Source organism: Typopeltis vanoorti, chromosome 14 (assembly GCF_054136105.1).
Source record: "Typopeltis vanoorti isolate ZY-2024b chromosome 14, IOZ_Tvanoo_1.0, whole genome shotgun sequence".
In the NCBI taxonomy this organism is placed as follows: domain Eukaryota; kingdom Metazoa; phylum Arthropoda; class Arachnida; order Uropygi; family Thelyphonidae; genus Typopeltis; species Typopeltis vanoorti.
This window is the reverse complement of record NC_143562.1, coordinates 99,590,638-99,606,078: the sequence shown is the minus strand read 5'-3', so window position 1 is coordinate 99,606,078 and position 15,441 is coordinate 99,590,638. Positions and strand designations below refer to the sequence as shown.

General features: G+C 35.5%; 1 protein-coding gene across 2 annotated transcripts in view; it reads left to right on the top strand.

The window, feature by feature from the left end:
* LOC150099803 (uncharacterized) overlaps positions 1 to 12,587 on the top strand; it is a 159,779-nt gene extending 147,192 nt beyond the window's left edge. For both annotated transcript variants that reach the window (XM_090403391.1, XM_090403390.1), the window contains one exon: positions 11,673 to 12,587. In XM_090403391.1, coding sequence (XP_090259517.1) covers positions 11,673 to 11,989 — 317 coding nt within the window. In that variant the 3' untranslated portion in view covers positions 11,990 to 12,587. The remainder of the gene's footprint in view (positions 1 to 11,672) is intronic.
* The last annotated feature ends 2,854 nt before the right edge of the window (positions 12,588 to 15,441 follow it).

The window sequence follows — 15,441 nt, the reverse complement described above, 5'->3', positions numbered from 1 at the left end:
CAATGTGGTTCCCCACAGTAACAAAAGAAGAACTATCACTGGCAATTCAACAAATTAACCGTAACAAAGGACCGGGGATAGACGGAATCAGACAAAAAGACATCAAGAAACACTCAACCAACCTACTTCCAGTTATACAAAAACTGTTAAATAAAATCTTCAAAACGGGACACATACCTGAAACACTGAAGACTGCATTAATCACACCCATACACAAACAGGGAAAAAGAAACATTATAAGTAATTACAGACCCATCGCCACGATGTCCGTAATCAACCATATCATGGAGCGCATCGTGCATCAGAAACTCTCCACATACGTTGAAAAATTTCAAATCATACCATACCCAAAACACAATATGGCTTTCAAAAAAATAAAGGAACAGCAACACCTGGAAGATTTCACAGATCTAATAAACGCTGCATTGGATAAAAACAGAATAACATTAGTGGTATTCATTGACCTAACAAAAGCATTTGACACACTAACACACAAAACCTTGTTAACGAAACTAACCCATATCGGAATTGCAGGTCGTCTACTCCAGTGGTTTAAAGCATACACGAAAAACAGAAAGCACACCATACGAATAGGATCAGCATACAGCAAAGAGGTACATGTAACCAGTGGAGTACCGCAAGGAGCTGTCCTATCTCCCATTCTATTTAACATATACACACGCAACATAAGCCAACTCCCCCTAAAAAGTAAAATCTTCCAGTACGCAGACGACCCAGCCATAGTATCCAATCACAACAATGCAAATATCGCTTATACAAATATGCAACACGATCAATCAAATCACTAACTGGTTAACCGAAAACGGCATATAAAGAAAGAATGTTCCAAAATTCACGCAAGATTTAAATTTAGCACCATTTGTGCGGTAAAGTGTTGCCAACGAGAAAAAAAAGACAGCGTGACAGCTGACAGTTCAGGGTTATTAAAAATGGAGCGCTACACGAAAGAACAACGCATTTTCATTGTTGAGCAATATTTTAAAAATAATGAAGGTTTGGCAACTACAGTTCGCAATTTTCGTACAAAATATGGTCGGAATAGTGATTTAACTTCATCAACTGTGAAAAGATTAATTTAAAAAATTCAAGGAAACTGGATCAATTAGTGATCTTATATACTCTGGCCGTCCTTCAACAAGTCGTTCAACAGAAAACATCGAAGCAGTTCGTGAGAGTGTTGCTGAGAGTCCAGGAACATCAATTCGGCACCGTGGTCTTGAATTGGGCATTTCGAGAAGCTCTCTGCAGCATATTCTCATGAAAGATTTACATCTTTATGCTTACAAAGTTCAATTGACTCAAGAACTGAAGCCTACTGACCACACACAGTGAAGAGAGTTCGTTGAATGGATTATGGAACAACAAGTGGATGCTTATTTTTCGAACAAAATCATGTTCAGCGACGAGGCTCATTTTCATCTTGATGGCTTCGTTAATCGACAAAATTGTCGCATTGGGGGTTCAGAAAATCCACGAGTGACTGTTGAGAAACAAATGCATCGACAACGTGTCACTGTTTGGTGCGGAATTTGGGCTGGAGACATCATCGGTCCATTCTTCTTCGAAAATGCGGCTGGTAAGGCAATAACAGTTAATGGTGCTCGCTATCGCGACATGATAATCCAGTTTTTTGTGCCTAAATTGCAAGATATGGATGTGGACGACATGTGGTTTCAACAAGACGGTGCCACATACCACATGCCACATCCCGGGAAACAATTCAATTACAGCATGAGTCATCAATTCCTGGTCGTGTAATTTCCCGTTTTGGTGATCAGCCACCCAGATCATGTGACTTAACAGCGTTGGACTTTTTTGAAGTCTAAGGTTTATGTCAACAAGCCCACGACCACCCACGTCTTGAAGGAGGAAATTGAGCACTGTATCAACGAAATTCAGTCATATTTATACAAAACGGTCATGGAAAATTTTGACAAAAGAGTGCATATGTGCCAGCAAAGCCGTGGAGGCCATTTACCCGATATGCTATTCCATGCATAACCCTATACTGTATACTTTATGAATCAATAATAAATTACAATTTTTAATTAAAAACCTGTGTTTTCTATCAAAATTACTTCTTGCGTGAATTTTGCGACACCCTGTATATAAACCCTGGAAAACAAAGCTATTGGTATTCAAAAATCCCCAAACCCTGCCCATAGAAACTAAATATCTCACTATCCAACATTCATCCTCCTATACACAAAGTGCAGAACCTAAAATCACAACCATCACACAGGTGAAAACAACACGTTATCTCGGACTTCACTTTGATGCTGATCAAAGTTGGAATAGCCATACAAACTACCTACATACCAAGCTTACAAGCAAACTATACAGATTAAAAGACATTGCCCAAACCCACATAAAAATACTAATCTATAAAGCATTATGTGAAAACATTTTAAGATATGCAATCACATCATACGCATTCTGTGCAGACTACAGACATAACAGGCTACAATGGTTGCAAGATAAAATGGTAAAACTGATATTCTGGGAACAACCCACTCTTATGCAGGAAGCATGGACAAAACACAAAATATTTAAGGTGAAACACTTATGCCACTATACAGTCATGTTAAAACATTACTACAGCCCAACATATAGAGTAACCAGAACAACATATCAAATAACAAGACCACAGTCAACAAACTAGATAACATGTAAGTACAACAATCACTACTGCAAAGCCACCCAAAACTTCTACATATCTGACATGATAAAGAAACTGCCGTTCGACAACAGAAACTTAGGAAAATACAGAGAGCTGAAACAGGCGCTATATAAATATTATAGCGAGAATGAAAATTAGAGCAATTCCTGTTTCTCTCTCCCCCTCACACATGCACACACACACAAACCTATGACAAACCCCCTCTCAAAAACCATCACTACAAGAACACAAAGAAACAAACACACCAAGTCTAAATCCAACCCTATTTGCACACAAAAAAAAAGTTAAATTGTAATAGCAGTCGAAGTCTTCCAAGCACGTACCAACAAACAGTAAAATCAACACCTGGCTTTTGACCAGTATAGGAACATAACCATGAAACTACCACCATCTATCATCTTCCTTAGATAAGGAAGATAATTTTCTTCCTCGAAGCTTGGCAAAAGCCTGTGTAGCTCAGTGGGTGTGGCGTTTGCACGCACATGGCGCTTGGCCGCACGAAGGAAGACTTGGTTTCGAGTCTAGTCGGCGACTAGAGAAATTTTTCTAAGCCTTTTTTCGACCGGTTCCCAAGTTAGTCGATCTCTGGCACAGGCAAGCAGGTTTTTCCTCCTGGAAACTCTGGTTTGTCGTCCTGTAAACTCAAGAAAATCGACTGTAGAACCCACATTATTTCAGACATTAAATATATTGTGTTAGGGTTAGGTACCACGAGATGGTGGCACATTTGCGCTGTCTCTCTTCACTGCGTACCACTTAATTAGTGATAGCCTTGGGCCATCTATCTCTGATTGGGTACCAGTGGAGATTGAACTGCCCACTAGTCTCCAAAAGTTAGATAGGGCTAAATGGCCTCGCCTACTCCCATATACGGGAATAAAAAGGCGTTAGCTGATTTTTTTTTTAGCTTAGCAGAGCTTAGAGGAAGAAAATTATTAACTTGCAAGTGTCTGTTATTCACAATTGTAATGTGCTATAAATATTATATATATAATTATTACAGCATCTATGTATGCAATTTATCTGAGACATTAAAAAAATAATAAATAAAATAAATAAATAAATAAATTATTATTATTATTATTATTATTATTATTATTATGTATATTCTATATTCAAAAATTCTGTATAAACTTTACTGTTAATATTAGAAGAACATGTGTTCTAAGCACATAATATGGAGGCAAAAAAGTATTTTTAAAAATTTTAATTGAAATCCAATGTAGAAAAAGTAGCACTTTATACTGAATTCTGTAAAATCATAAGTTGCAATGTCACTCAAGATGTTTATTGTATGTGTAAATATTTTAGCAGATCAATAAAAAATTATGATATAAAAAAAAAAATTATAAAATTATATCTTAGCCTGAAAAGATCTCTAAAGACATACTATGAACAAGAAACACACGCACCCAAAATACCATACAAACTTAATGAAACACAATATATTCGTTCATGCTTCCATTTCAGCGACGCATCAATACATTCCAAGTCGTCGTGAGCGTGTGTGTGCGCGCGAATTTCTCAATCATAGATTTCGTAGCTTCCTAACACAGCAAACAAATCAATAAATAATAACCAACTGGTGTCATCCTCAGATAGTGTCATCCTCGAAGCTTACAAATAAGCTTCGAGGATGAAAGTTGAGAAATTACATCTCATCCAAGACAAAAAAGAAAAAACGTATGTATTGTATGTAACCAAATACATGTAAAATACGTATCATATAAAAACAATGTATGTAATGTAAGTATCATATGTAAACAAATGTAAATAAAGTTGTATCATATGTAATCAAATATATGTAATAACTGTAACAAATGTATGTAATATAATAAAAATAAAAATAATGCCAAAAAAAAAATTATTATTATTATTATTTGTTAATTTTGAAATAGAAATGTAATAGATAAAAAAAAAACAACTAGTATATATATTTATACAAATTTAATCCATAACCAATATTGTCAAAATGAACGAGATCACTCTTAGCATATTATATTAATCATTGTAAATATGTATGTGAAAAAAACGTAAAATACAGTGTTATTATTAATAAAAAAATGTTATTAATATTATTTTCAATTTAAAAATAGCATTGTGAAAAAGTGAAATGAATCCAATCAGCATTCCCTGCTGATACCAAAAAAGAAACTATGAATATAATTTGAGAATTACTTGAACTGCAGATGAAAATAAAAATGTAAATGACAAAATGCTGAAAAAAAAAAATTATGTATATTTATCTGAAAAAAAAAAAATATTCAGCAATCAATATCGTTAATATGAAAAATATCTCTCTTAACACATGAAATGAATAATTCTAAATATGTATGGAAAAATGGAAAATACATTGTTAGTTATTATTATTTATGTATTTAAATAAGATATTCACTTAACATTAAATACTGAATATTTGTAGTGAACAAAAATGTAATAGTAATACTTCAAATCTATATTTGTAAATATTTTGTATGAATGAAGAGGATAATAAACTGTCAAAAAAAATTATTCACTGATAACTAACGAATTTCCAGACTTTCGTTCCTTTTATCGTTCCCCTTATTTTTCTTTTGTTATCTAACTCCCTCGTCGATTTCCGAATAATTCTTTTTAATCTGGAAATTATATTAATTATGTTAATTCTTTTTTTTTTTTTTCATTTATATCAGCAGCTGCTTCGTTCTTCTGCCAGGTTTTAGCACCCCTTTTGAAAAACTAAATCCACCAATGTATCTTTAAAATATTAATAAATATATATTAAATAACAAGGAACCAGTAAATCCCACAATAATATAGTAAAAAATCGACTACTAATTTTAAAAAATCCCTGAATAAATGAAAAAATCTCCTAACTCACAGGAGCATCGAATTACACGTGTGCACACAAAATATCTTCGAAACAAATCACTTACTCTTTCTCTTATTAACTGGTAAGTAATTAATGAAAAATATAAATAAATAAATGAATTCTTTAACATCTTATTCCACAAAATTAATATGCAGAACACCTTTTGAGCTAACTTTAGAAGACTGATGGGTCCCAGTTTCTATCCTTCAAGCATTTATTGACAGAGATAGCGAGCTGAAACTATCGATAATAACAACAATAAATAAAATATAGCGAGAAAGAGAGAGAGATTATAGCAATTTACCACTGCTGGATCTTTCGTTCTTAACACATGCATTACTGTCTGTTACAGTGAGCTCTACAGTCGATTAACTTGAGATATAGGATTAAAATTCGAGTTTCTGGAACTACTTGCCCTACCCAGGAATCGATCAAATCGACGAACCCAGGAACCCGTCAAAGAAAAGCATAGAAAAAGTTCCTCTAGTTAGCGACGAAAATACAAATTAGAACAGACTTTGTTTAGGTGGCTTTGCACTATGGATGCAAACGTTATTTCCATTGGATACTCCAACACAATGATACTTCCTTTCCAAATGTTTCGAGTTTTAGGATAACTGTTTAGTCCTCTTAAAATGTCATTTGCTTCCATCACACTAAGCTGCCCTGAGAAGGGCCATTTAAGTTTTGATTTTAGTCACCAACTATAAGAAATTTCTGTAGATTTATCTTTAGCTGATGACTGAGTTGGTCGATCTCTGGAATGAAAAAGTAGGATATCTCCAGGAAGGGTTGAATTTTAACTATATATCTTAAAAAATTTACTACAGAACTCACATTATTACAATGAGTACTGCAGTTTTAAGGCCATGCCATCCATCCATTTCATTTGCCATCACGAGATGTATGGTCATTCAGATGCTCAGTGAAGTACCACACCAGTCCTCCCCATGTGGTCCTGTTGTGTGCTTTTTTGGAGGCTTCAACTCTCTGAAGATCAGACACCATCCATCAATCTCATTGACAGCTACCCCTTCCTCTTTTTCCCAGAACTTTACCTTCTATTATTGTTTTCAGAAGTCCTTCCATCATTCAATGTGCCCAAAGTATTTCAACTTTGTTCTGTCAACATACTTAAAGGAGTCTTAAAGTTCCTGATCCTTTCTAGCATCCATCCACTTGTCCACATTGCTGTGGAAAAACAGCTGCATCCAAAATCCTCAGCTTTGTTCCTGTGGAGATAGATCCATCCTTCCAGATTTTAGACAAGTCTGATTATTTTAGCCATCCCTAATTTTCTTCTGAATAGCAATTCTTCACATTAATAATGAATCCCAGGTACTCAAACTTGCTGACTTCAATTCTTTCTCCACTAAGGTACACTTGTTCCTCAGGATCTTCCATCTGTATTCCCTTTGAAGCCCTTGTAATGGCGACAGTAATCTACAATATTCTCTCTCTCTCTACTAAATGGTCTTCATTCATTGATAGCTGGGCTCACTATAATTGATGGCTTGAACAATAACGCCTGGCTGTTCATCTGAACTTAAAATCTTAGGACTGAAGGATCCTATTTACTCCTCATTCACCTTTCTAGGCAGAAAATTTGGTCTTCAAGTGCTTACTGACTAAACTGTCACCCAACTTCCAGGGATGACCCCTTGCTCTGTGCTCTCTAGCCAAGTGAAAAAACAATTCCCTTGCATTAATTCTAATCACTAAACTGCAGCATATGGGGATGGATATAGGGTTGGTAAGATGGATAGGAGGGTGGTTGATGGAGAGATATCAGAGAGTGGTTTATTCAGGAGTAGAGTCCAAAAGGCAACTTGTGACTAGTGGTGTAACCCCAGGGTTCTGTTCTTGGACCACCACCATCACTGTTCAATTTGTTCATTCACGATATAGAAAAGGATCTGAGAGGAACTGTTCATTTGTTTGCTGATGACGCAAAGTCGGGTAGAGCAATAGCAAATGCACAGGATATCAAAATTGTGCAGGATGATTTGGAGGGCTGGCCTAAGGAGAATGGATGTCAATTTAATGTGGCAAAATGGAAGGATATGCATTTTGGGGTGAAAAGATTAGCAGCAGTACACCACATTGGTGGAACTGTACTCCAGGAGATTGAGGAGGCCAGGGATTTGGGAGTGTTGGTGGATAGGGAGTTGAAGTTGAAGGGGCACATTGCAAAAGTGGCTAAATCAGCTGGTCAAATCACTTGGTTGCTGAAAAATACTTTGATGAGCAGAGACAGATCTATAAGATTAATTCAGAAGATATTTTTGAGAACAGCACTGGTGGTGGGAGGACTAGGGGCCATCCATGGAAGCTGGGCAAGGGTGTTAGAGTAAGGTTTTTTACTTGGAGAGTGGTGAATGAGTGGAATAAGCTGCCAGTCTGTTGTGGGTGCCATGACTGTAAATGAGCTCAAGGCAAAGTATGATAGATATTGTGTGAATGTTGAATAGTTGTTCTTGACATGATGTTAGGGCCTCCCTCGATGAGTCAAAGGACTCCTTGTTGTTGCCCATCCTACTACTAATAATAAATCCTATAAATCCCTTTAATAAGCTTAAATGTTTCTATCATAATCCCTCTTTTTTGTTTTGCCTGTGAACCAACTTCTGCAATCCACAAATCCTCAATCTATCCTTATCCTTACAGAGAGCACTCCACAGAGAACTATCTTGGTCATTTGCTTCCAGATACTCTCTACTCCTTCCTCATCTGCAAGAAACCCAGGTGACCAGACCTGAGCATACTAATCCACATGTAGTCGTATCAAGATCTTATAGAGGAATGATGACTCCCTTATCTCTGTTTATTAGTGTTCTTCAATAATCAAGTAATCTTGTGAGTTATCTCTTGGCAACCTTAGCAAAGTACCCTCTAAGCTTCTACTCTCTATCTCCTATTTTCTAGCTTCGTTAATTTCGTGTTGGCGTAGTTCTATCAATGTGATACATAGCTTGTAATCTATCCCATAATGCATAACTTTATACTTTTCCACATTAAATTGGCATCCATTATGTTTTGCCCATACTGTCAATGTGTTTAAATTATCTTGCAAGCTCTACACTATCTTGATTCACTATTATTCTACCTAATTTTGTATGATCAGCAAACAACTGAATAGTTCCTTCAGGTTATTTCCTACATATCATTTATGTACATATTAAACAGCTGAGCCCTCCGGCATACACCACTACTCACCTGCCTTCTGCCCCTCCATATATTACTTTTTTGGTATCTATCCATGAGACATCCTTTTATCCATATCACTAGTTTCATATTCATCTTCATTATTTGTAGTGTACATAACAGTTCCATGTGGTATCTTGTCAAATTCATTTGCAAATTCCATCAATTTTAGTATAGTTATTCCCTTATTCAACTCACGTACTGATCACAGGTTAGATGGTCACCTTTCTCCTTATACAGGGTGTTCGGGATAAATTTGACATATTTATAATTAATTATATTTTTCCGTAAGTTACATGTATTAACACACACTTCTCTTCATTTAAAAGTTTGGACCCTTCTTCATTCATATACAAGATGTCAGAAAGGATGGATAGCTGGAACCCACCTGAATCATGGAAGAGAATAACTTGTATCATGATGATTCGTGCCCGCCATCAAAATAAGGATATTACGACTGCTGCCCAATGCTCCCTGAATACAGTAAAAACAATCAGGCATGAACTAGAGACTTGCAATGGTGACTACGAGGATGTAGCAAGAAGAAAGATCCCTAGCAGACGATCTGATTGCGTTCGTACAGCAGAATTCCTCGCAAATCTGCAGGAACAGGTGTTGAAGAACCCTGGCATTGGAATTCGGGCTTTGTTCGTGGAGTTGCTAACTGTAGTCAAGCCCTGGATAACAAGGGTAGCCAATGGTAGGCCGTATGTATGGCAGCAGGATTCGGCCCCTTGCCACACCTCTGGGAAAAGTCAAAAATGGTTGTCTGAAAATTTCTACGACTTCACCAGTCCAAATGTTTGGCCTCCAAACTCCCCAGACCTTAACCCCATGGATTATTTTGTATGGGGCGCAGTTAAAAAAGACACCAATCGCACTTCCAGTAATACAAAAGCCCAGTTAATGGATAAAATTAAAACAGTTTTTGCGGCCCTTCCCAGGGAGACTGTAGCATCAGCTTGTTCGAGGTTCCGAAGCAGAATTGAAGCTGTGATCGATGCTAATGGTGGTTATTTTGAGTAAATCTTGTTGATAGTATTGTAATTAACTCTGCCTGTAATGTTTTTTTGTCAATTCATTAAATTTAATAGATACAAAGATTTTCTTTTTCCTTACGAAACTGTCAAATTTATCCCGAACACCCTGTATATCTCCACATCTTTTTTTGCATCTGTTGCTTAATGATATTACATATCCATGTTAGAGGTTTAATGGAATATTAACAACACTGAGAAGGGATTAAAACTCATTTTAATACTTCCAATATTTCGTCTCCATCACAGAGACATCTTCGGGGATTACAAAAACTTTTTGTAACAACACGCACACAAATACAATACAAAGTGAAACTAAAGTCCTATCTAGGTAGTGTGCCCTCTATGGGCATTTGCAGGTGGCCTGGGATATAAAGAGGGATCTCTGATAATTAAAGTTTCCCAAATTTTGGGAAGTTTAATGCAACTGTATTTGTTTAAATTAGGTTGATTCCTGAGTGCAGATGCAGATTTAAGGAATAATCCATCTAAAAGACCAGACCATCTCTTCAGGACTTCAGAAATGCAATCACCATTCCTTACATCCATGGTACTTCAGAAAAAATAGCTAGATCATTAAAAAAGTACAACCTCCATACAGCATTTAAGCTCGACTGTAAACTTGCTACCCTAATCCGCTCCACTAAAGACCAGCTCCCTCCTCTTTCAGTGCCTGGTGTATATATAGCGTACCTTTTTCCTGTAAACTTCTCTACTTCGGACAAACAGGCAGGTCAGCATCCATCCGGTTAGAAGAACACATTTCTTACATCTGCAAACACGATTATGCAGGGGCACACCAGTAGTGTCCAGCACCTGTGTGCACAACTTTAGTTGGTGCCCCTATACCCAGTAGCACACCAGTAGTGTCCAAACTTTAGTTGGCACCCCTATCCCCCCCCCCCCCCTTCCAATAAAAAAATCACTTTTAAAAAACGTTTTTTTAAGTATTTCCTCCTCTTTGGCGCCTTTAATGTCCTGACGCCTGTGTGCGTTGCATACATTGCACATATAGCCGTCGCGCCCGGCGATTATGGTCAGTCTGGCCTTGCAGACCATGTTTTGGATACATCCCAGGATCTCCTGGAAAAAAACTACCATGCTCCACCATAGTAAATTCAAAAAAGAAACACTATTCTTTGAATCTGCATCTGCACTCAGGAATCAACCTAATTTAAACAAGTATGGTTGCATTAAACTTCCCAAAATTTGGAAAACTTGAATTATCAGAGATCCCTCTTTACATCCCAGACCACCTCAAATGCCCATAGAGGGCGCACTACCTAGATAGGTCTTTAGTTTCACTTTGTATTGTATTTGTGTGTGTTGTTACAAAAAGTTTTTGTAATCCCCGAAGATGTCTCTGATGGAGACGAAATATTGGAAGTATTAAAATTAGTTTTAATCTTTTCTCACTGTTGTTAATATTCCATTAAACCTCTAAAATGAATTCTTCACGGCACTTAAGCCTCAACACAGATATTACATTACACATCCATATAACTCCTACCCGATTTACCCTTCCTGACCTTGCGTAACAGTTTGATATTGCTTCCCTCAGATACCTTGACTATCTCCCACAATCTGTATTTGGAATTCTTGGAACAGCAGCCTATCAATGAGTTATTTGTAAAAGAAAGTGGAGGCATTCTTGCTTTTAGAAGAAAAACACATTCAAGGCTGGTATATTATTTAATAGTATTTATTTTCATTTATAGTTATTTCTTATGTTATGTATGAGTAGACATCTCGTTTACATGTAGCATAAAGTTTAAGTAGTTAATATTAATACAATGCATAATGCAAGAAGAAATTTTAATTTACAATTTTTATTTTAATAATTCTCTCTGGTAATATATTTTTCTTCTTTAATTTTCAGTTCTCCGAGCAGTTGCAAGCGAATATCTAGTAAATACAAATTATACACGTTATGTGCTGAACGTTATCCAGTCCTACAAAAACAACGTAGCTATACTTCCAAGTGAATATCTCTGGAATTATGATCCATGTCAGTGCCCCAAATTAAAAATTGATCAAGAATATATTGTAATGGGCTATTCTGATTCCTATAGTAAAAAAGAAAGTCGCTTAATTATCAACAGGACGAGTTATGTTCGACGCTATAACCAGGAAAGGTCACAAAATCTAATGAAGATAAAAAGAGATCATGATAAGATTTGTAAATTATTTCATTAATGAAGGCATTATATTAAAATTTAAAACAGAGTATATGCCTTAAAATGAAAATCTACCTTAAAATTTTCATTTCTTTTGACAGCAGCAAGAATTCAAATTATAAATAAAAAATGAAGTCTAACTAATGCCTTTCATTCATCAAAGGGTATGTTATCCTGAACCATCATTTGTAAATTGGATTTGCCATAAATCACCACCCTTTCCACTGGTAGTTGAGTTGAGATTGCTGAAAAGATTTAGACTAAAAAGCAAGAGTAGTGTAGACAAAGTCTCATATCTTCCTAATTTCTGATATATTATTTTCTGAAATATATTACTAGGGTGATTTTTTTTTTAGTTTTTGTTTAAAGCCCTACTTGCCTGTGTTAATGATCAACTCACCGGGAACTGGCTAGAAGAATATCTAAAGTTCATACAGTCGACAACAAGAAGAAAACCATATAAGAATATTTCTTCAGAAATGTTGCGACACCTAGAACAATTTTACTTCCAATGTAAGCACACCCATAAGTGTTTATTTGAGGAATATAGCCATGACTATAACAGTTTTACTTCCAGAAATGTAACTATAAACACCAGAATTAAAATATACTTCCCAAAATTTAAAAGCAAAACTGATTTTTTTACTACTTTGAAATCATAATTGCTAGCAATCCTATACATCTTCATCAGCCTAATTTTAAAGAACTAAGTGTCGTAAACATCTACTCATCTTGTATATATCATATATCACACTGAATGTGATCTATGCATATCTATGACCCATAGATATTTTACAAATATCTATGGGTCATTGATATTTTACATTGCCCTGTGTGATAATTACTCTTGAGTCCTGAACTGGCTTGAGGAAAAAAGTGCCACCACACCTGGCTCTAGAGCCCAAGTATTTCTGGAATATAGATTAATCAGAAATTTACACTTTGTGGATGGGATTAACACGCACAATATAAATAAATAAAAATAACAGAGTTGACCTTCCCAATTTTGTAAAGATAACTATGTTCGTTGTCTTTTCTCCAAGAAACCCAGGTTGGTTTTAACCATAACAGCACAAAATATAGCCTAGAATTCACATTATATGTAAATTTTACAGTATAAAATTCACATTATATGTCTATTGTACTCATCCCCCCCCCCCCCCCCCGAAAGTTTAAGCTCACAATCAGTAACAACTTGAAGGATGGAAACTGGCTACTACTTATCTTCAAAAGTTAGAGTTAAAAGTGCTCTGCATGACCCCGAGGAATGAGTGCATAACAAAATTTATCATATTGTTATGCCCTGTTATCACTGCATGCAAAATTTTTGATTTTAGAGTACATATTCATGCATTATTTAATTCAATATATATTAGCCTAATAGCTTTATTACTCTTCTCTAACAAAACACTACAAGTTGGAGGACAGCAAGCTATAAACATATATTAAGTTGCATGCTTATATGCACATGTACAAACATTTCCAGAATTTAGTCAACATCCAGTGAGCTGGTAACATCTTGCCGGATGAGAGGAAAATCTTGTTTCTGGGAGTAAAAAACCTACTGTCTCTATTCAAGACAAGCTTACTAAAATTTCAGGAAGAAAAACATGCCACATTCACCTTAATTAATGAAAACCATTTACAAAAGGTTCCTTATGTTCCAGATGAGATTTGCCAAGTCTTTGCAATCCAGTACAGACATACTGGATATGAGCTAAACAGTGTTTGGATTTCAGTTGTATTATTATTATGTGATACTTCCTGGGAGTCCAAAGATCAATTGCAGGAGAATGTGCCAACAGCATCAAACGATTGATCTCCTTCCAACTACTAACCATATTCAAACTTGCTTAACTTTTGCATGAGCCATTAGAAGCAGAGGCTCTACCAGTTGTATGGCACACAGTGCACTATATTTGGATAACAGACTATGGGAAAGGTTGAGATATGGATTGTTAAATCATGATGTAAACTCTTCAAATCAGATTTACATACCAGTACATGGGAATGTCAAAGGTATGCTAATCAGCAGATCCTATAATCTCAAACATAGTCACAGTGCTGATATGATGAGGGAGTGCTTCACCTAATTTGGTCAAGGATCTTACATTAAGACTAGAATAAGAAACAGATTCCAACCTCCAAAGTTTTTAAAACAACTTGGAAATGTTTTTCAAAAACAATGGGAAAAAAACTCCACGAGAAGGCTGTTAAAAACTTACTCGAGTCCATTCCAAGAATTTAGGCTGTACTGAAGGCAAAAGATGGTCCAACACCATTTTAATACAGAAAATCCAAATATAAAATATATGTATGCAAAACAAATGATTCTATTGTTTTGTACAATCGCTGTAAGTAGATTAGACTAACCATAAATTTCCTACCATAATCAATTTGAATTCTTTTGCAGACTAATTTTCTAATATTCCAATAATTCCTGAGAAATATATCTATACTGTCTCCATAATTTGCACTGTATTCTGGAATTACACTTCAGTAAATGAACTACATTAGTCTATTTTCATTATTTTGTCTTTTTGTCATTATACCAAGGTTAACAAACTTTAGCGCACATTGAGATTTTCCATCAAATTCTGTGTTATTTTTTTTAGTATAGTTTTGCAAATACTAATCCTTTCACAGCTCATTCATTCATTGTTTCTCATCCAAAATATTGAATATTACATAATTTCCACTTACATTAAAAACGTAATTATTTGAACTTTTAAGGATCACTGTGATTTAGACATGGTTGATGCATATACGTATATGCATTACAAAAAGCATTTATTCATTTATTGTTAACTTAAAATATCAAATAATTTGGAATGAACTCATTTCCTGCTCAGACTAAATAATTAATTTGAAACAAGGTAAAATAAAGTACAGCATTCATCTTACTAAAATGCCTAATACTTGTAAACTTAAACTTAATTTATACCGATTAAGCCATACTTTCGTCTTTGATAATTTTGAGAAATGCATCTAAGAATGAGCTTGGTGTGTTTCTCCAAAGGATTTTACCTTCAATGCATACACCATGTTAAGCCATACAGGAGTTCCTACCTCATTATATTAGATATTGCCTTGGGGATTGCTAATCTTCTCAGTGGAGCAGCCAATATGAACAAGGTAAGGAAGATTGCATTTGCATGACAAGTACATATACTGGGTAAAGAAAGATGACTTGGAACAGTGTTGTTATAATTCTGTATTTCTATTAATGATGATAGCCAGGATCCTTTTTATGTATCTGTCTGTGAAGATAGGAATATTTCACTGCTTTAAAAAAATGCAATAGTACCCATATACAAAAAAACGAAATAAAACTGAATCTGAGAATTACAGAGATATATTGTTATTACCCAAGACCTCATGGAGTCAAAGACTCATCTGGGAGGTCCTTTTATCACACACACAGCTCATCATACCATGCTTTGAATACATTCAAACTCCCTGCAGACACCA